This window comes from Protopterus annectens, chromosome 6.part0 (assembly GCF_019279795.1).
Source record: "Protopterus annectens isolate FY-2018-M chromosome 6.part0, PAN1.0, whole genome shotgun sequence".
Lineage (NCBI taxonomy): Eukaryota > Metazoa > Chordata > Ceratodontiformes > Protopteridae > Protopterus > Protopterus annectens.
The window spans coordinates 266322397-266346144 of record NC_056737.1 but is presented as its reverse complement, the minus strand read 5'-3'; the positions used below and the strand labels follow the sequence as shown (position 1 = coordinate 266346144).

At 39.6% G+C, this 23748-nt stretch overlaps 1 protein-coding gene across 1 annotated transcript in view; it reads right to left on the bottom strand.

The window, feature by feature from the left end:
• The window catches only part of PLA2G4F (phospholipase A2 group IVF), a 1189208-nt gene that overhangs the window by 452638 nt on the left and 712822 nt on the right, over positions 1 to 23748 (bottom strand). The window contains exon 12 of the mRNA XM_044074012.1: positions 17627 to 17763. Coding sequence (XP_043929947.1) covers positions 17627 to 17763 — 137 coding nt within the window. The remainder of the gene's footprint in view (positions 1 to 17626; positions 17764 to 23748) is intronic.

The following is a 23748-nucleotide window of genomic DNA, read 5'->3' as shown; positions in this document are numbered from 1 at the left end:
AGCCTAGTGTTGACCTCTACACCCATATGTTTAATTGTCAAATGCACATTATTTGTTGCTGATAGACTGTTTGCACATCTTTACTGCCATAGCATTCCCTGTTTGTATGAAGAACTTGTGCATCTGTGGAAGATGTTTGCATATGGGAGGGATCCACTATATCACGTATGTCTCTGTAGTCATTTAACTGTGTGCACTGGGCAGACTGCTGTAATGTGGTTGGTTCCTGGAATAACACGCAAAAATACCAGATATGTGTGTCCAACTGCTAAACTGAGATTTGGCCTAAGTGTGTGAGCATGCCCAGTTCAGCCTTCCCATGGCATGTTGTCTGACATATGTCTCATTTATCAAAGTGTGTGAGCATGCCCAGTGTGAGCATTCCATATGTTGAACTCTGCAGCCCACCACATTTGTGGATGAGTGTGAACTTCAACAAATATCACCCGTTTATGGTTGTGTGTTGTGTGTCATGTTGTGTAGTTACTGTACAACTGCTTTGTGTGTGAACACAACAGGATTATACTGTGCCTGCAGTGTTTGCATGGGATACTTTGCATACAGTTGTCAACATCCTTTCACACTGACCTAACACTGTAGTACTGTATAGTGTACTGGTAGTACTTTGACTGTGGTGGACAGTATCCTGGGCTTTAGTGCTATCACTGCTTTACATTTCGATAGTGAGCACAACAGCCTGGTTAGGGGCCAGTTGTGTACATCTGACCATGTTGCATTCTGTTCAGATATGAACTACTTAAACCAGGCTTGTCCAACATTGGTAGTGTATTCCACAACATAAGTGTACATTTGCAAACACTAGCGATGTGCCCTAGTCCATGTCTAATGCTAGTTGGAGAGTGTGTTTGTCCTTCAACACACATTGTAAGTGGAGTTTACCATGACATATGTCATGGTTAGTATACTGTGCCTCTGTCTACCTGTGACATGACAGTGATACCCAGGATAAAGCTACCATCTCCCATCCACTCATCAAGATTCCTATTGAGGAAAATTGATAAGTGACTCTATGGGTAGCCTGTACTGGGAGTTCACTCATGGGTGGGGTGGCTTCTGTGTTATGGATCATGCAGTACAGCTTGTCCTATGTAAGTCAGTGCTGGGGTTCAGGTCTCTCATGTGCATAGCTCACTGCCATTCAGATTGTACAAGTTGCAGCATGTTTATTGATACCAGCAACACAGGCAACACATGGCATCTGTGCAAGCTCTTTGATACTCCTGGTGAGGTACTGTTGGGGACTTTACGGTTGATGGAGGTGTCTGCTGAGGTACATCCCACAGGGGCTATTGTAGTCAATTGTACCGCTGATGGAGGATGACTGCAGAGCCACAATGACCTCCCCTTATCTAGATCTGACAACTTTCATGATTAGGTGGGTATATGGTATGTTTCTGTAAACACTACAGCACATGTTTGTCCAATGCAGGATATCTATCACCTTGTGTCCCCAGGTCTCTCATTACATGTTAACTACATAATGGGTTAACACCTATGTGGTAATTGGTGGGCACTTACTGTATATCCACGGGGTTGACTATACACTTTTCTGCAATTAGCTTGCTGACATGGCTATGGCACCAGTTGTCTGTTTCTATGTGGCCCTTTTGTGGGAATGCTTGTGTCAGCTGGTGGATCATATATGGTGAGCAGTTTGTAGTCCTCTGCAAACATGTTCAGACACAGTCTTTCCATGTTTGCCTGTACCTATGGGACATATATACCCGACGAGGGAGATCCCAGGACCAAGCCTTGTGGGATGCCAGTTATATCTGGTTTGTAGTCTGACATGGCTGCAGCATGTCTGACCATGTCTGTTCTGTCCTTGGTCTGGTTTGCAACCCCTCTACTGACATAGGGGTTTATATTTAAGCTGGTGAGCTTATCTATAATGAACATGTAGGGTATTGTATAGAAGCCTTTGCAAGGTCCAGCTACGCTGTGTGGACCACATTGCCCTCATCAATGACCTTAATGATTGTTTAAATTGAGTCAAACATGTTTAGGGGCAGGATCTGCACTTAAGAAAGCCACACTGGGTAGGGTCCGGTGTCAGTAGGTCCCCAATATCTTTATGTCTGTGGTACATGCTGATCCTTTCCATAGCTGTGCAGACCGAGCTCCTCAGGATTCTGGGGTAGTAGTTTTCAGTATCCATTCAGGCAACACCTTTGTTGAGAAGGACCACTGTTGTTGTACACTGCTCTTTGGGTACATATTCTGTGGTAAGGCTGACATTGAGCAGTAGTGTGATTTGGCATTCCATTCATCTTGGAGTCCATGTTGCACTCAGCCCAGGAAACCATCTCATACCATTGCTGCTGTGTGTTTTGCTTTGTAGATGCTGGCTGTTACCTCAGCATCTGCAATGTCAGGGGGCCAGCAGTCTGCTGGGATAGATATTCTGCATTCTGGGGAGGGGGGTTTGCACTGCACCTGTCAGGATGTATGTTGGCAATATGTGTGCGTGTTTGTGATATTTGTGTGATTCAGAGCATATCTGTGAATTCCCAACACGGTTCCTACCATCAGTTGTGAAAGCCTTGGGATTATCCTTAGTGTCCTGTACAATTTGTATCTTCATAGGTTCATAGGTTCATACTAGGCTATCCACCCTAGGACATTTGTTAGCCTAGCCAGAGTGTGTGTGGCTTTTGCCATCCCTTGCTATGTGAATATTATGGACATTTATGATTTGCTTTGCTGTGCCTCTGTCTGGACATGACACAGTGAAGACCCCCAGTGTAACTCTACAATCATCCATCCACTTGGCAAGATTCCTGTTGAAGAGTGTCAGTGAGGGGCTCTGCCTAACATGGAGTGGGATTCTGGTCCAGGGTGTGGGGAGCCTCTGGATTATGTATCTGTACCCCCAGCACATCCTCATTATTTGTTGAGGTTGACATCTCTCACTCTCACAGCTCCAATGGCTTTGGGTTTTCTGGGGTCGAGCATGTCCATTACTCCTGTGTTGGGCATGGCCCTCTACAACAGGCATGCAATGCCTCTGTGTAGGCAGAATGTGACTGCATTCATCTGGGGTGTCTACAGCCAGGCAGCATATGACATGTATTTGAGACCCTTTATCCTCTTGGTGAGGTACCTTTGAGGTCTTTCTAACTGCTGCAGGTGTCAGGTAAGGTACATCCCATATGAGGCATTGTACTAGATTATGGGTGCGATAAGAGAACAGTATAGGGGCACAATGACCTCTGTTGACGTAGATGTGAATACTTTCCTGATACGGTGTCAAATGTAGACAGTCTTCCTAGCCACATTAGAGATGTGAGTGTCACATAACAGGTTACTGTCCACTTGTGTCCCTAGGTCTCTGATTACTCCTTCCATACATAATGGTTTACCACCTATGTGGTAATTTGTGGTACCTTGTTTGGTATTTGGTGGGACATTCATACTGTCCAGTGTCTTCAGGACAGCTGGGTGGGGTTCCTGTGTGTGAGAGTGTGGTCTGTAGCATGCTACAGACTGTACAGCAGTCTTGCCTACAGTTAGTTGCACATGGGTGGACTCCAATGCCTTGTGCATTGTCAGTTACCTGGACGTATGGGTGTCTGTGCTGAATATGGATACTCACCCTCCTTTTATGTTTTGTTCCAGGTTTTGGGGCCATGACACATGATATGTGGTATAACCTGGTAGTGCTGGTGTGCTGTCAGGAGGCTTGCAGCAGGTTTGTCACTGCACAGACATCAATGTTCTCCATACTGTGGATGGCCTTGGGAGCATGCATATTGGGGTTTACACATCTGGCATTGGTCAGCATTACCCTTATGTTTCTTTCCACTTATGTTTTCTAGGGTGGTGGGTTAGTCTTTTCAGCCTTGCCTACAAAAGGCTCTATGGAGGTGGCAAAGGCCTTATCCAATATCCAGACACCCAGGGGTAACAGGTGCAAGCCATCCCAAGAACAGCTGCGTGGCTTGTCAAGCATGACATCCCAAGCAGACAGGCATTGGATCCACTTGGAATGACACCGGTAAGTGTGCCACTTGCTATGACTGATCATTCCGTGTTTGTACTGTGGCATTATTCTTGGTAAGGGTAGGATGCTGCAAACAGTGAGTGTCATACTGGCCTGGACTACATAATCAGAGAGCTCATCTATGTCTCTTTTCATGTAGTCTAGGGAGGTACATCTCAGGTCATTCACACCAGCATGGACTATGACTGCATCATATTTCTACTTGCTTTGGAGTGACCTGCATACTTCTGTTATGTGGTGTATTGTGGCAGCCTACAGGCAGCTTACTGTACCCTTTCCCTTGTTCAGTCTGGTGTGCGGGACAGCAGTGTGTCTGACTATGGAGTCACCTATTACAACTGTATCAGGCATGTTGTTTCCCCTTCTGGCCTGTGACTGTTTGGCACACCAGCTTTGTGTACTATGTGTTGCATGTGCTATGTTTGGAGGTTGTTTGATTGGGTGTCTGCTTTAGAGGCCTCTGTTGGTGTGCTGTGTTTGTAATTTGTGCCTCCGGGAATGTTTTTCTGTGTTTATGTGTTTGGTTTGCAGTTGTGATAGGTCTATGTGGGACTGTGTTTGTGGTGTGTGTGGTTACCTTCTCCTCCTGACTAGTTTTGGGAGTACTGGGTTGAGGGAGCTGAGCCTCCAGTTTGGATAGATGGTTGCATCTCTCACATATATTTGTATTTCTTGGGTGGAGTTGGGGTTGTCTGTGTACTTGGGGCAGGTGTAACATTGCGTCAGGATTCACAGATTCAACTTGTTGTGGCTGGCCTTAGTGGATTGTATGTGTGGACATATTTTATTGCCATACTACTGATCAGTGATTACTTCATTGTTTATGTTTGCTCTATCATGTAGTAGCTTCCTCATTCTCTTGCATGGTTTGGTTATGGCTGGTGTCCACCATGCCAGATGCCTGCGTGTATGGCATTGTGTCTTGTTTTAATTTAGGATTGCATAATCCAAGCATTCCTGGCAGTGTTCATGGAATGGCTGTATTACAGGTTCTGAGGTGTGGCCCATATTTTGCACCTGCACAGGACCTTTAATGGATTCCACATCAGTTTGGAGGAGTGCAAATATTGCTTTACACATGTTTTCCACTGTGGTTTTCTGGCCAGGGACTGTGGTCAGGATTTGTATATCCAGTGTGATTACTCTATGGTCTGGTTTTACCAGTGAGCAATACACTTCTTGTCTTGCCATCCAGTACCCATGTTGCTGATTATCACATCCAGTATGCTTACCCCTCTTGTGGGAGTGGTACGTTGTTCCTGGGCCTTTTGGTTTATGGATTCTATGAACTTTTGTCCTACACTGTTGGAGCTAGTATAATGCTCCCAGTCTATGTCTGGGTATTTTCAGTCACCCAATATAATGTGGTTTGGAGGACTTGATATATTCATGTATTCCAGCATAGGCAAGGTGCAGTTCCTGGTGTTGGGACAGTAGTCTGTAGGAGGCTATAAACTGGGGGGCAGTTTTAGCCACTGTTACTTGACCATGGCTAGTCCATGCTGCTTCTTGTTGTGGTACCAACATGGGGGTGTGGTTATCCTTGACAATTCTTGCTAGTCACCCTCCTTTTGTAGCTTGTCCCATGTTTTGAGTCTGTACAGCACAGTATGAGGTGTAACCTGGTAGTGTTAGGGTGCTGTTGTGAGCCTTGACTCAGTTTTCTGTTACAGCACAGATATCAACATTCTCCATACTGGGTGAGTTTAGACTGCATGCATCTTGCTGTTTTGACTTATCCCTTATCTTATTCTTATCCCTTCTGATACCTATGGAGATAGGTTTGTGTTTTGAGCCTTACCTATTCAGGGCACACTGTGGGTAACAACAGCCTTTGCCAGTATTCATACGGCCTGCACTGATAGGTGCACGCCAGTCCTAGCAGGTGGAGCATCATGTCATGCTCAGCATGTCATCCCAGACTGGCACACATTGGATCCCTTTGACTAACTGCAATACTTCAGTCAATTATTGCACTTGATCATCTCATTGTCATATTGTGGCATGATGCTTGGTGAGGGTAGGATGTTAGTCAGGGTCCTCAGGTGTGCATATAGTACATGGTGTTACATTACTTAACACATGGCATTCATGCCTCAGGTGGTGCTGCAGGGCTGCCTCTGTCGGATGCGCATATTACACTTCCCTGTACATGTTTGTGAGCAGGTCATGTCATTGTAGGCATCCATGTTATTATTTGAGTGAGTCAGAGGGGGTATCATTCCCAGGGTTCCTACTGAGCCAGTGTATGTGCTATGCGTTGCCTCTTTGCCAAGGCCAGGGCAAACTGGGCACGCCTCCTTCTACCTACTGGGGCAGGCTCAGGTTGTTCCTCATCCGAGTCACGCTCTGCCTGTGATGGCCTTGGCAATGGTGGGGGGCTGTTTGGCCCGGCCCTATGCTGGTCCTGCTGCAGCTGTTTTCACAAGATCATATTATGTAGCATAGCACATACCATGACAATTTGGGTACATGTAGTTGGTGTGTACTGCAAGGCTCCACCAGATGTGTCCAGACACCGGAACCATGACTTGAGCAGCCCAAACACATGCTCTATTACATTACGTGTTTGTGCGTGTGCCTCATTATGGCGTTCCTGTTCAGGTGTGTGTGCATTTCTGATGGGTGTCATCAGCCACGGCTCCAGTGCATAACCTGCATCCCCCACTAGGTGTCCGTGTGGGATGTCCCCATTGGCAAATATCTGGTACAGCTGCGTCAAATGCCAGATGTGGGAATCATGGTAGCTCCCAGGACAGCCAGCACACACATTCATTATTATGCCCTGGGCATCACACACAACCTGGCAGTTGATGGAGGGGAAGCCCTTGCGGTTGATGTATGCCCTACCCCGCTCACCGGCTGGTGCTTTGATGCGTATGTGCATGCAGTCTATTGCACCCACTACCTCAGGGTATTCCGCAATTTGCTGGAAGAGACGCATATTGCTGGCCAATGCCTCACTGGCATTGGGGAAATATACATGATCACTGACATGTGCTGACATGGCATCCAGGAACTGGTGCAGTACCCTGGAGGCTGATGCCTGTGATATCCCCATCATATCACCAGTTGGTCTCTGGAAGGTACCTGTTGCTAGTATTCTTAGGCCAACACATACCTTGGTTTTCACTGGGATGGGTTCCCCTCTGTTGGTTCTGTGTGTGAGGCGTGGCCTGCACAGCTCCACTATTTGCTGCAGGAGGTCTCTGTCCACTCTATAGCGCTCTACTATCTCCAGCTCATGTAACCCATGGAAGGTGACCCTGGGCCTGTACACTCTTCTCCGTCTCCTCACTGTGGGTTGTCTGGCACCATCTGCATTGTCACCATCCTCAGCAAGTCGCCTATGTCTCATTATGACAGCTAAGGCAGCCCCTAACATTTCTGCTCTGAGTTCAGCTTTTTCATTTTTCACTTCTAATAGCTTACTCCTGTCTTGCAGTGTCTCTTGAGAGAAACATCCTGCACTGCTGTTTGCAGCGTTTTAAGTGCTGGGCTGGGCTACTATTCTGCCTGTGTAATTGCCTGCTTCTAATTGTTTTCACCTGCTAGCTCCAGCAGTATTCCATGCTAGCTTCCTACTAAATCTGTTGCTTCCTTTTTCCTTTCTGTTTCCTCAGGGAGGAGCCGTGTGCAAACCAGCAGAAACACACTCACAGTGGCTTACATGCACGCACACATGCTTACATGGTTCAGAATCTGCTTATTCGGATTAAAACACGTGCACACCCACGCAAACAGTGTTAAACATCTCCCAACACGCTCCCACATGCTCAGTTTGCCTTACATGCGCACACACTGCCTTACTCGCACTTCATGGCGCGCACACATGTGCATGCATGCCCAGCAAGAAACTTCGGTATAGGCAACAGTGTACACCTTCCATTTCTTGACTTTCTCATGCTTATCTAGTGGCACACCTCTTTCCATGATATCTGTCTGACATCTGTCATGTAACTCTGACCTCCAATGAACTGCATTTCTTTCTACCATTCCCCCCTGTGATGTCACCTATCTCCTACTCTGTTCCTCCCCCTTCTGTAACTCTTACACTACTCAGACTGTGCTCATTTGCTATGTTACAGTGGAATTCAGTATCCTAACACTCATTTGCATCAGATTGCCTACTAATGCTTAGTTACATGTCTTAGACTCAGCTTCCCCCCTTAGCAACCACTACACGGTGGCCATGTTGGTTTTGGTGTGCTGGTCCCTGCATTGACATTCCATGTATTGCATAAAACCCACATTTGTGGGTTTATAACCTTTGTTTTTATGTTTTATACAGCGCAGCCCGTTTGCGCGGGGCTGCGCTGGGTTTAAGGAAACAGGAAACATATTTTTAATATATTTGCATCAGGTTACTTTGCCAATGGCCACATATTTGGCCATTGGCATGCTGCCTGACACATATGCACCCTTTATTTGGAGCTGACATGGCTCCATTGCAGTTTTTGCAGAAACGTACTCAGTTGTCAACTGAGTACATTTCTGCAGCTAAAATGGCTCTTACACGGGCTTCCTGGATCGCTAATCATCCTCATTTGCATGCTATTCGGCTGCAAGTGAGGTGATTGGCTTATCCACGCCCAATCCGTGTAAGAGACATTTTAGCTTGTCTCTTACACGGACTTTGGGCTGTTCCTGGATCGCGAAGGCTGCATGGAGTCTTACACTACTCTTAGACTCCGTGCAAGCCTTCGTGAATCTGGCCCTATATCTTATTTGATATATTCATCACTTGGAGCTTTTGCTCTCACCCTTCAGCAGCCCATTTAGACATTCCTGGTAATCATATGCAATACATAAATAAATAAATAATTATTTCACTTTTTATATTACGGAAATATATTGTGCAGGACTGACATAATAAGTAAAAACTGAAAATAAAACATACATATGACAGGTATACAATGTATATAAAATAATTACAGATATACAGGAAATATATACTATACATGAATATACACATTATATATATATATATATATATATATATATATATATATTAGAAAGATATTCAGCTACTTAAACATACCCTAAATGTTACTGCATTGTTAGTTTTGTTTGCATATCTTATTATTAAGTATGTGTTTTTATTGAGAAAAAGAATTACTATTTGCTATGTTACAAGTCATTATCAGTGCTTTGTGTTAATATACTGCCAATGATTTACAATTTCTTTGCACTTTTTTAGTGCTGTGTGATCACAGACTTAATAAATGTAGGATGGTCTTCATTGCTGCTGTTTTTGTTAGCACACTTGTAAATGACTTACTGTTTCTTTACTTTGCATTTTTTAAGTTGTATCTGATTAGCTATTTACTGTATGTATATTGGAAAGCATGTTAGTCCATTGGCAGTGATTTACTGTCTGTGGGTTGTGCAGTTGTAGAGTTAGTATATATAAGTTACGGAGGTTTTAGGTAGGTTATATATTGTGTGGTGTTTTTAACTGGCAGTTTTCTGTGTGGTTGTATGTGATGTGAGACATTCATAATGAATGCAGTTTCAATAAAGTTTATTAGATAATCTGAATTCTAACAATGTGTAGCTTAGTTAACTTTAAAACATATATATATACATATATATATATATATATATATATATATATATATATATATATATATATATATGTGTGTGTATGTATGTATGGGTCTACTTCTAAACTTCAAAGTTTCAAAACATCGACTTTTTTATGGTTGAGACCATCAAAGTTTTGAAACTTCAAAATTTAAATAAAAAAAGAATAAAAACAAAATAATCTTTTTTTTTTTATGTTTTTACAGGGGGGAAGCCCCCTGCATTCCCCATACCCCGGTAATTAAATATACCAACTCCAAGATAACACCACAATAAGGAAAATATACTGTTCTGTGCTGCACAGCGATCTCCATTTAAACGGTTCAAAGTTTCAAAACTTCGATCTTATGGTCTTGACCATAAGAAAGTTGACATTTTGAAACTTCAAAATTTAGAAGTAGACCCATATATATATAAATTTCTTAAAAAGCTAGAAATGAATTTTTAAGTAATGTCACTATTTAGTAAAACAAGCTCCTTTGCCATTCCATCATTTATCACTCCTCAGTCTCCCGAAGTGGCCTAAGGGTGTCATGTAGATGTATGTGCTCACTATCTACATGGGGCACTTGAACAGTATGATCTATCCATATATTCTGCAACATCAAGTTACATACATACTATGGCATATTTTCATATTAATATTGTACAGAGGATAGATATCAGACAACAGTAATAACCCATCTGTATGACAACTATCATCTATATACATGCATGTAGGGTTGCCACCTCTTCAAATGTCCAAAGTGGGAGTTTTTTATGGAAACATGACATTTTGCAGGACAAACCATATCAACAACTAATGCAAAGGACTGTGCATCACTTTTCATGCTAAAATAAATGCTAATTATTGTAGAATTTGAGTTTTTTATGCTGTTTCACATAATACATTGATGCTTCAGATACAAAATAATTATTTTAGGCACCTATTAAAGGAAACTTAGGAAACTACAGTTGTGCAAAGTCTTGCCATAACAGTAGATGTCCTACTTCTCACTGTTGCTGTATTCTTTATACTTGGAAATCCTGGCAGGGATAGCCTAACATTCGGCCAGCATACCAAAAGCCTTTACAGAATCCCAGTGTCGTACATCAGATGTAGGGTCAATGTGCTAGGTGCAAGACGCATATGTGAAATATGGATGCCTAATCCTCAGAACTAAAGTGTCCCAGTATAACCAGAGCAACCTCAAAAAAACTATACCATGCCCATCCAGGAAGGGGAAACAAAAGGAGATAAGGATGTAAGAGAAATCTCATTGGCATCTGAAAAGCAAAAGGGGGCAGAAGAGAGGGGCCAAATACTGCAACATACTATGTGTTTCCTTATTACTGTTGCAGTATTCTTTACTCCTGGGGAAGTACTATGTGTTTCCTTATTTCTGTTGCAGTATTCTTTACTCCTGGGGAAGTACTATGTGTTTCCTTATTACTGTTGCAGTGTTCTTTACTCCTGGGGAAGTACTATGTGTTTCCTTATTACTGTTGCAGTGTTCTTTACTCCTGGGGAAGTACTATGTGTTTCCTTATTACTGTTGCAGTGTTCTTTACTCCTGGGGAAGTACTATGTGTTTCCTTATTACTGTTGCAGTGTTCTTTACTCCTGGGGAAGTACTATGTGTTTCCTTATTACTGTTGCAGTGTTCTTTACTCCTGGGAAGTACTATGTGTTTCCTTATTACTGTTGCAGTGTTCTTTACTCCTGGGGAAGTACTATGTGTTTCCTTATTACTGTTGCAGTGTTCTTTACTCCTGGGAAGTACTATGTGTTTCCTTATTACTGTTGCAGTATTCTTTACTCCTGGGAAGTACTATGTGTTTCCTTATTACTGTTGCAGTATTCTTTACTCCTGGGGAAGTACTATGTGTTTCCTTATTACTGTTGCAGTGTTCTTTACTCCTGGGGAAGTACTATGTGTTTCCTTATTACTGTTGCAGTGTTCTTTACTCCTGGGGAAGTACTATGTGTTTCCTTATTACTGTTGCAGTGTTCTTTACTCCTGGGGAAGTACTATGTGTTTCCTTATTACTGTTGCAGTATTCTTTACTCCTGGGGAAGTACTATGTGTTTCCTTATTACTGTTGCAGTGTTCTTTACTCCTGGTGAAATACCAAAGCTTCTGTATAGTATGGCAGGAGGAAGGCAGAGAACAGCTCTCCAAAAACCTATAAAGGATGACCCTGGCAAATCCTGTCCTAGATCTGAAAATGACATCTTACTTTTCTCTAAAGATCTCACTTCCTGTTATTTTATCTCGGCTACAATATTCACTATTTCAGGTATGGCTGGCTTGGAATTTGATTTACATTTTCTAGTAACTGCTTTTTTTTTGGCAGCCACCAGAATTAACTGCCTTACTGTGTCTAGGCAATTCAGATCCTGTATCCCAGCTCAAAAACATATTTCCTTAGTTACACTCATTTTCTCACACGTACTCCTGACAGAGAATTCTAAAGGAAAGTTTTAAAGTCTGCTATCTCATTAAACTCCCAGAACATATGCTTACAAGTGCTCTTTCTTCCCCTTTACACTTTCAACATTTGTCATCTTCCTGAGGAAAGAAGTCTTTGGAGTCTGCTTGGGGTGTAAAAGTACCTATGCAAACAATTCCAGGCAAAAATCCTAAACCTTCTAGATTTTCCTGCATATTTGAAAGGGAGCCATACATATGTCCTCTCATTGTTTCTTTGTGAATTGCTTATGCAATCTCTCTTCCCAACCTTTTCTGACCTCCTCTAATTGACTCATAGTTAATGTGCAATATTTTATATGCCCTACTAATTATCACTTTTTGAGCAGCAGCATTTTCTAGATTCAACTAGAAACTCATCCAGTACAGTTTTTTTTTCATTTAGGAGTCCTCTATCCCTTTCTCTTTGCATATACTCTGATATCAGTCCCTGATAGGGAAGACAATCTATAGTCTACAGTCAAAATGTCTTGTTGGCCTCTTCCCATTCTGTTACTTTTCCCTCTCTAATTATTTGTTCCCAATACCTTGGTTCCTTTGCCAGCTTCCTCCAGTAAATTCCAACCCCCTCTTGCTTGATCTCTGTGCCCCTAATTGTAGTCATCCCTTATTGGCAGATCTCCTTTATCCATTCACATGTTGGCTTAGTCTTTAGTATAGTTTCTGCTAATACAATATTCTGTATAACTTTTGTTATTCTCCTTAAGGATCTGTATCCAAAATCCCACTATTTTTTTATTTCTTGAATTACCCCCCAGCTTCATTATCATCCTTTTCCATATTTGAAATGAAACTTTCTGCTTGTGTTATGAATAAGAGCTTTAACTGTGTAGCTCTAAAATATGTGTTCAAATCAGTTAATCCTAAACCTCCTTGCTCTAGTGAAAGGATCAACTTATCAAACTTGATTCTTGCCCTCTTCCCCTCCCAGATAACTCATTCAACTCTTTATTAATTGCCATCCACAACTTCTCCTCTGGTAGATAAAAATATGCCTGACCTGTATATAAAACTGAAAGCACTAAAACATTTTTTACTGCTTGTGTCTTGCTATCCCTATCCATAGGCAAGGGATTTCAGTTTCTCAGTTTTTGTATTATCTTTTGTTTAGTCTCTTCCCACAAATACTTGGCTGCCATAACAGGAGCCTTTTAATCCCTGCTCCTAAATACTTCATCTTATCATGTCCCCATAAAGACAGGTATTGCTGAACCAATTTGTGTGTGGGAACCTAATTTATGGCTATAACCTTTGTTATCAGTAATTTTATATCGTGAAAAGTAATTGAAAAACTCCAAGGAAAGGGTGCCACAGAACCAGGAACCAATAAAACCACAACAGGCACCCAAAGAGGCAGAAGGTAATAATAAAACACGAGCCTGTAGGTGTAAGCAGCAGCAGGTTTAATCACATAAACACCACACAATACAAAGCGTTTTCGTCAACCAGACTTCCTCATATGTAAAATGAAAGAATGAAGACTGTGCCTGCTTATATACCCCTCCCAATCTAATTAGTAGTTAAAACAATTGTTTAATTGACACCAATTAAATCCTGTAACTAAAATATTCATGACAACCTTTTCCACAAATACAGATGAAAGTAGATAAAAACATGCACATTTTTTAAAAGAATGTTAAAATAAATATATAAATACTAAAACCATCACAATGTGTTGGACAGATAAATAAACTTGAATCAAAAACCAACAAAAAGAACTTGCAAAACATTATATATACTTATTTTATAGTTTTGCAGCTCTCATTTTTAAAATAGGGGCAATGGATATGTATTCATTCAGCCCTGGGAATCTATTGGCTTCCAATAACAACTGTCAAAATATTTCTCTCACCTCTATCCTATTTTCCCACGGGCCCCCCCTCACATCACATTGCACCTTCTCTACAACAAAGAAGCCCCATTTTGCTTGGGGACATGTCAGTGTATGCTTAAACAAGGCATTTTTAATATCTTCGACTCTAATAGCATATAAATGCTCATAAATTCTCCTTTTGAGTTTATGAGTGGTTTTTCCAATGTAAAATGCACCACAGGTTTTACATAGAGCCAAATAAATCAAGCCTTCACTATTACAGTTGGAAAAACTACTACTCTGAATCTGATGGTCTCTTGACAGGATGTATACAGAATCCTGTCTAAGTATATATGGGCATTGGGCACATGCCCCACATTTGTAGGTTCCCAATTTCTTACATGAAACAATAGAACCATTATACTCCAGCAAATCCTTGAGGTTCCTGCCTTTTTTATATGTAAATCCTAGGGTGTTGGTAAACAAAACATCCAACTCTGAATAACATTTAAACCTGCTCCAATGTTGAGTAATAATGTTTTTAACCCAAGAGGTATTCTGATTATAAAACATCACATAGTTACCCCCAAGGTTTCTTGATTTTATCCCTGGTAACGTCACCCCTGGTAGTTGTGTGGTACTCTGCACATTTATTGGTACTATCACACTGGTATCTCCTGTTCCCAAAATAGGGGCAAACCTATCCTTTCTCCCATTGTTTACTTCCTCCAAAACCTCATCAATTAAATAGTTATGATACTTCCTAGATATAAACATTTCTTTGACTCTGACTTTCGTCTTTGAAGTCCGAGTCCAAAGAGGTCATCCTACAACTACGGACAAATTGTCCCTTGATAATACTTCTCTTCTGTTTAAATGGATGGGAACTGGTGAAATATAGGTACGAGTTAGAAAAGGTTTCCTTTCTATATACATTAGATGAAAACTGCTGCCCTAGGACATCTTTTTTAATAGTGACGTCCAGAAAGTTCATATAGTCATGTGTAATATGGGAAGTAAATTTCAAAAAATTAGTGGTATGGTTTAGATAGTCTATGAATTCTGTTAACTTTTCCATACTATCTTTCCAAAAAATGCAAATATCATCCAGGTAACGTTTGTAATCTACCCAATATTGTGCATATTCAGACTGGAACACAAACTTCTCTTCCCAAACCATGAGCACAATGTTGGCATAAGTAGGGGCACAACTTGCCCCCATGGCCACTCCCTGGATCTGTTTAAACAACTCGCCCTCAAAAAATATAAAGTTGTGTTTCAATACCAAATCCATCAACTCTGTATAAACCAGAAAAGTATTGTGGTCAAGTTTTCCATGTTGGTGAATGGCATCCTGAAACCATTCTGACCCTGTAGAATGTGGAATCACATTAAATAAATCCTGAATATCAAGGGTTATAAATATTAAGGAATCTGAATACATGCCTTCTGCCTCTTTGGGTGCCTGTTGTGGTTTTATTATATCGTGAAAAGACTTGAAACTGTCTCAGAATTTTCCACAACACTAAGATGTCCTTTTCTGGATTTATTAGTTACAAAATAATATCATATGCAAATAAAGCCAAATTTTCTTGATTACCATATCAATTATATCTTTGAAATTCTGAGTCCCTTATTTATTTGCCAATGGCTCTAAATATTAAGCAAATAACAAAGGGCAAAGATTACGTACCTGCCTGGTTCCTGTTTTCAAACACAAATTACCAGAGAATTGGTTGACTCTGCACCTTTGGAGGCGATGCCATGCACAGTCAGGAATCAGTGCTGCAATGAGAACCTCCTGCATACATATTTACTAAACATACTAACCACTCAGTCTGAGCACAGGCATATGGCTGAGTTCAAATATATAGTGGGCACAGTGCCATTGCACAGCATTTAAATGTTTCTGAAAAGGACCATCATCTTGTTTTAAATCATTATCATAAATGGCATCTCATTATGTGGACATTAGCATTTAGCACAGCTGAGTATATACTAGCCATGTTGTCTTGCTGTGTCTTCTGAATTGCACACACCTTCTGCATTGCCACTGGTCACAAAAATTCACTTAACACAATGCAGGAATGATTTCTGAATTCTGACCAGGTTTGTCTAAATAGAGATACTCTAAGGGAAAGGGGTATTAGTAAGGTAATGTGTTGGGCTGAGGTTAGGGAAGGGGTAGGATTGGGGTTAAGGTTAGCACACATGAGTAAGGTGGATGGGTGGGGGCTTTACAAGACTGATATGAAGGGCCTTAAACAGTGTAAGCTTTGTTGTATGTTTTATTTATTTTATTTTATTTATTTGACATTTGTTTACTGGGAGTCCAACTGAGTCAGAAAGAAGTAGAGGCCTGGGGAGAAAATCTCCAGTAACAGACTGATATATACACACTTTATACAAAAACAGAGGAATACAATTTTTTTAGAAGAGAGAAAAACAATATTACAAGAACTATAAATTAGACATACATTGTGCTAAGGAGATCACTGTGTGTCTCTACAAACAGAAAAATAAATTTTTTCTGGAGGAGAGAAGCTCCAGTTACAGACTGATAAAAACAAACTTTATAAAATACATAAATTCAATATTAAAATACAATGTAACAGCACATTGTGACAAGAGATCACTGGCTGTTATTATTATAAATGGCCCTATATTACTGGAAATACAAGCAAAAGGTTTGTAAGAGGGATGGATAGGAGGAGGAGAGACTTCGAGAGAGAGGGAACGAGATTAGGTTTTTTTTATATACTAACTTCTTTAACTAACTAAATGCACATACTGGATTTGTTTAACTATTACAATTGAATGCACTCAACACAACATATTTAGGGTACAACTGATATGTTATGTCTTTATAATTCAAGAGCATAGGAAGTTTTCTTTAGAAAATAATTAATTTTTGAAAGATTTTGTGGTAAACCCACTGGAGAAATAAAAAAAAAAAACACTGAGTACACTGCTGTATCAGACAACTAAAGTGTGCATGGTTTTGAAGAACTTTTATATAAAAACAACAGAACAAAAAGCCACATAATGATATTCAATGAGATGTAGGAAGACCAAAAGATCCTGCCATATGTTTCACTTAGGCTCTTGAAGTCATCGTTTTCACCACCATTTCCAAATCTGTAAATAGCCGCCGTGGATAAGTATTTCTTATCAAATTATTCATTTTTTATTATTTATTTTAATTATTACTAGTTTTAATTCTTTAATTACTTATTAATTATCATATGAATGTTCAGAAAACATTCATCTAAGAATAGCTACACATTAGTAGTTCACAGGCCTGCCACTATACGAGTATTATCCTTCTACATCTTCTGTGATGTATTTCAACCTGCTATGTCACCTGTAATTGAAGGTGCATTAATGTGCATCCATTTTTTGGCACATAGCATTTAATGCAAATACTGTACTGGTTTACTTTTTTATAGGAAAAAATGTGGATGTTTGTTGTCATACTAGTATGTAGATTGTGATATTGTGATATACAATATCCCCCCTAGACTAATTACAGACATTAGGTATCCAGTTACTACCTCTCCTAAGGTCATATAAAGGGGAGTAAAGATCCCTCCTCAGCATTATTTTTTGCAGTTTAAGCATTTCACCCAAATCCAAAGCAGTATCCTCATTTTAGGCATTATGGTTCTTATCTAGTGATGTGTCTACCTTTGGAAAGGGAATTTCAGGCATCCAGCTTTGCTCTATACCTACCAAGTGGATCCTGAAACACCACACAGGTAAGTCACTGAGTCCAGCAGATTCAAATCTTGCAACCCTGAAAGGCTACCATATAGTGATGTCATTGCCCTGGTTCCACCACCTGACCCCACAACAGCCACCACGGGTACCTACAAGAAAACAGAGAATAGAAAAAAAATATTTATACATACTGGTTTCATGGTCTTCTCAAAATACTAAAATACACATAAATGAAAACAGCTAACATTAAATATAAATTACTGAAATGCTTGTTTTAACTTTTACATTTCTCTGATTAAGATAATACCATTTTAAATGCTGTAGTCAAGAGGCATGTTCATACTTATTTTCTCAGTAAACCTTTAAGAGACTGAGAGCTTCTGAAACAGTCATCCATCATAGCTTACAAAGGTTTTCTCCTCAGTCTTCTTGGCAAACCCTCCCTGGCACTGTTACAGGTGCCTTTATAAGATGTCTCAGTGTCGAGCTGGGACCCTCCTTCTCTCCAGCCATGACCTGAGACAAAGAGAATACTCGGACACAAATTCTTCCAGTTAAGCATCAGCAAAGGGGAGGTGAAGGTGACCATACTAGGGATTACAGGGAGAAACACATCTTCTGAACATACCCTGGAGATCTGCTAATACAGTGAGAACACACATCTGTAGTGTTTGACTTCAATGTGAGTCCTATAAGAAATAATTACCTTCAGCACACAGTTCCAATTATTACTATTATGAGTCGATTATTTCTAGTATAAGTAAAGCAAGGCAGTATAAAGTCAGTAGATTAGGACACAGGTTAGGAAAGATCATACTGTTGGTGCACACTGCTAAGGGAGGCCCTGCACTCAGATATCTAGTCATATAGTAGTACATGGTGAAGGAGAGTAATCTACCCAAACAACTGCATCATCTAAGATCCTTATTTCATAAATAAGGGAATACTCTTTGGAAAGATGCACTGAACCAGTGGCTTGGACTAAGAATACTTGGGCAGGTGCTTAAATGTTCCATCCCTTTGCAAAAAAGAACAGAATGAATGATCATATGTTCTGAAATGAATGCCTCACTCTGTGTAGTATCTTAGCTGTATATGGACAGTTTGTGAATGAATGAGCTCATCTGCAGTTTTTGTTGTTTGTTTGGATTTTTCAGGAAGAAATTAATGGACTGGTTTGTGTGTCCAGACACCAGTCTGGGAATCAACTATGGGTTCAACCAAAGGAGTGCCAAGTCCTTATGAAAAGCAAGAAATATGCCCTGTCAATACAACATATAAATCTTAGAGACACTCCTACCATAGATGTTGGCTAGTAAGAGGCCATCTTCAATGCTGGAAACTTTGGTTCTTCAGAGAAAAGCAAGTTCAAATGGAAAATCTTCCTCATTTGAGGAGATGAGTACTTGATGTACTTAAAGTACAGCCTCATTAACTGCACTCAAGAACTGTATGGGCCCCTAGGGTCTTTAATGATGCCACATAAAGTAATGAACTTGCCAAAATGTACCCTGTGCTAGATACATAAGCCAGTCTTAATGGTAACAGATGGTTTGGGTACTGTCAACTGAAAGATGAAAGGAGTTCCTTGATAAAAAATAAATACATAAATAAATAAAACCAATGGTTTATTTTACCTCCTTAGTTGATGCTGATGAAGGGAGTTCTACCCATTTTTTAAAATGAATTGTGTACTATGTAAATTCTTGACTTTAGTTGTGACTTGGACCTGAAATAAAAATGTGAAGATGGATCAGGTTATTGTACTCCTCTAATAGATGATTATTCAATCAAAGATGACTAGATATTCCTAAAATGGGAGTAAACTCTGACATTATAGGCATGCCGAGTAACACTAAAAACAGGTATTCCTTAACCAGTAATGGAAAATTACCTGAAGATTACTTACATTCCTTCTATTAAGATCTTTTGTCTAGGTTGACCATGAATAGGAAAGGACTGAAGGCCTAAGTATACTCTCCAACCCAAATAAGAGACATTTGTGTTTGCGTTTACTTGGTGACTGTGAATGAAATTGTCTATTAGCATGATCCTGTATTGATACTTCCACTACAAGGAGGAAGAACATGCAGAATGGTGTCATTAAGTGATGGATATCCAATTGTCATTAGTGCCAATGCCACTGGACCTTAACATCTATTGGAAGATCCACAAAGGTAATCATCTTTATGATTTGGGTCTGAATGGAGAGATGACAAGTCAGCAAGCAAAGGAAAGTAGTATTGCTAAAAATGAACTCATCCTCAAGTCTTAGTGAGTACCTTCCTGAGGTGGACCCTGTTTTTCACAAAAGATCATGAAGGCAACACTGATACATAGACTGTATTTTAAATAGTAAATATCATGGACTGAAGCAGGTCAAAAATTAAAAAAGATAGCTGGGTGCACAAGACCGAGGATAAAAGAGCACCCAATCCTGATATGCGCACTGGTTCCAGAACTGGAAAAAATGACAGTGTAGAATCTTCAAAATACAGAAACATTTCTAAAATGGGGCCAGGTCCAGGGAGAGGATGCCCCCCCCCTGTTGCAGAAGGAAGTAGCAGTTCTCAAAAATCACAAAAACTGATAGGCCAAAGAAAAGCCATAAAGACAATAGAGTGGACTATTGAGGATAAGAAAGAAATTATGTATTGTTACTATTATGCAAAAAGCCCAGAATTTCCAGGCACAAGATATATAAAAAGATTAAGAGAGATATTACAGGAAAGAAAAATACTTCCACAAGAAAAACTGTTAGAAGCTTCAAATAAAAAATTGTGTTCATTAATACAAAAGATTTGTGAAAAACATTATACAGACCAAGAAACTTTGATTTGTTTGGAAAAAGAAGCATCTGAGGAAGTGTGAAAATATAAACAACAAAACCTAGAGATTTTTGAAATGTATAAAAATGAAGGGTCTATATCATATTCTCGAATGTCGACAATGTCAAATCTGACATTGTCAACACCAGAATATCGAATGCTCAGAATCTCGAGCATGTAAACAGAAATCTCCGTAAGGGAAGATTTCCATTTACTGCAATGTAGTGCAGTCTTGAAGTTGGTATATTTAAGTAGTGGGGGTGTGGGGGGTGCAGGGTGGCTTGCCCCTGCTTAAACCCATTAGGGTAGTTTTTTCTTTCTTTTTTTTTTTAAACGCTCGAGGTTCTGAGTATTCAACATTCTCGTGTCGACAATGTCAGATTCAACATTGTCGACATTCGACAATATAATATAGACCCAAAATTAAATATGGACATGAGAAAGAAAGCAAGATTTGATATGGTACAATATTATGCAAAGTCAAAAGCCAAATTAATCAATACAAAAAAAGGAAGCCCCAAAGATATTTGAAGAGAAATACAGTTAAAGGTATCCAGATATGGAAAATTTCACAATAAAAAATAATATTATAAACAGGGAATGTAGAAAAGAAGATTAATAAAGCAGAAGTTAAAAAAATAGAAGCTGAAGTTATGGAATGCCTGAGAAGAGAAGGATTTGGTGTAGAAAGTCTAACACAGGTTGCATCACATCATGATGGAAGGAGTCCCCAAAGTAAGGAGAAACAGGAAGTTCAGGAAACATCTGAAGAAGAAATATGGACATGAGAAAGAAAAACAGATTTAATATGGTGTAGTATTTATGCAAATGAGAAAGCAAAACTAATCAATGCAAAAAGAGCAGCACCAAAGATATTTGAAAAGGAAATACAGGCAAAGGAATCTAGACATGGAAAACTTTACAATACAAAAAATAAAAAGACAGAGGAAAAGTAGAAAAGGACATCAGTAATGGAGAAGTTAAAGAAGTAGAAACTGAGGTTATGGAGTATCTTTGATGTGAAAGATTTAGCATAGAAAATCCAACTCAGAAAATACCACAGCAGGATAGAGCGATGGACATTCAAATTAAGGAGAAACCAGTGGAACGGGAAGCAACAGGTCAGTTACCATATGAAAATATTTTGGAGCCTTTCACAGGAAACCAATATAAACATTCACTTAAAGCTGGACAGCAAGAGAAGGAACAGGAAACTGTGGTAACTCTGATGCAGTTAATGTTGAGGAGTGATAAGCCAGTGAGTTCCCATATTACAGAGCAATGGATGACACAGGATGAAATTGAAGAGAATGTGCCACAGGAAGATGCTATAGCACTTTCTATGGAATGCCTGCAGGAAATGGGGAACAAAGAATGTGCCCTCAGTTTAGAAGAAAATGAACCAAGAGAAGAGTTGCTTGATTTAATAGAGATAGACATATTAAGATCAATGAAAGAAATAGATTGCAGAAGGTCAATAAAACCCAGAAAGTTAAAAATTTGATAAAACAACTGAACACGGTAATTATGACCATAGAGATCCATGTGATATAACAGAACTAAACAGGATATATCACAGTGCAGCTAAAATAATAAAACAATAATAATAGACAAAATTCTACCAGTAGAACACAGGGTAGTAAGGATAAGGAAGGGGAGAAATTGAATACCATCATGGAAGTATCAAATACAAAAAACTGTAAAGCAATTAAGACAAGAATTGTCACTGTTAGAAGAGTATAGAAGAGGGAACAGATCAACAAAAATACTCAGAAAGACTGATGTGATAAAAGCAATGTGCAATATTACAATAGATTAGGATTTATCATGCACTATCGCAAATAATAAACTAAAAATATCAGCATAAGCAGAAAAAGGAAAAGTATAAAATAACCAATTTATTGATGACCCAAAAAGTTTAATAGAGAATTGGGAAACAAGAGAAAAGAAATTGAAGGACCACCAAAAAAGAAGAAATAGATACATTTTGGATAAGTATTTAGGAAGATCTGGTGGAACATAACAAAGATGCTAAATGGATAGAAGGAGTAAAAGAAAGAATAAGAAGTTCAAAGGTACAGGATATGAAATGGGATGAAGTAACAGCCAGAGAGATTGAAACAAATTTAATAAAACCCCAGGCCCAGCTCCAGTACCTAACTTCTGGTTCAAAGTATTAACATCTTTGCACAAAGATTTAGCCATGAGTAAGAACTATTTATATGTGCACTCCGAACAGGCACCAACCTGGCTAACAACAGGAAAAACAATGCTCCTACTAAGGAGTGAACCTGCAAGCTATCCTAGAAATTATAAACCAATAACTTGCCTTCCAACAACATATGAACTATACACCAGAATTTATGCCAGTAGAGTTTGTAGTCATTTAGAAGAAAATTCAATCATGTCAGTAGAACAAAAGGGTAATAAAAGAAAGTCATATAGAATAAAGGATCACTTGTTGCTAAATAAAGTCATAATGGAGAACTGTAAAAAAAAGGGGAAGGCTCTAAGTATGGCATGGATTGACTACAAAAAAGCATTTGACAGTATCACACATTCATGGATAAAAGAGTGCTTAAAAATGTGTAGCATACATCCTACACTGTAAAGTAACCATGAAACAGTGATGGACCACTTTGAAATTAAGCCATGATGAAGGGCAAGTTATTATTCCAGGGATAAAAATTCAAAGGGAGATATTCCAGGGTGACTACCTGTCACCGCTGCTATTCTGTCTTGCCCTTAGCCCATTAAGCTGTCTACGTAACAGATTAGGCCATGTCTATAATTTGGCTCCTAGAAAACAACAAAGTATAAAGACTTCTCATCTTCTCTTTGTTGATTATTTAAAACTGTATAGCTCATCAGGTGAGGAACTGGAAGCACAATTGCAAATAGTCACAACTTTTTCAGATGATATAAAAATGTCATTTGGTCTTGATAAATGCGCAAAAGCAACCAGCAGGAAAGCTGCAGAACCAAAAAAAACATCAGTTTGGGACAAGAATGTGACATAAAGAACTTGTTCAAGTGTGAGTTTATAAATATTTGGAAATTGATGAAGGATCAACAATAAAACATGGAACAAATGCAAATAAAACTTAGTAAGGAATATTTTAGAAGACTTAAGTTAATTCAGAAAACAGCGTTGACATCTAGGAACAAAATTCAAGATATAAACCAATTTGCTCCTCCTGTCCTATCTTGCAGTTTTGGAGTGATTGTCTGCCCCAAAAGGTGTTGGACAGATTAGGTAGGAAAACCAGAAGGATGCTTCATGCCCATACCTCCTTCCCCATTCCG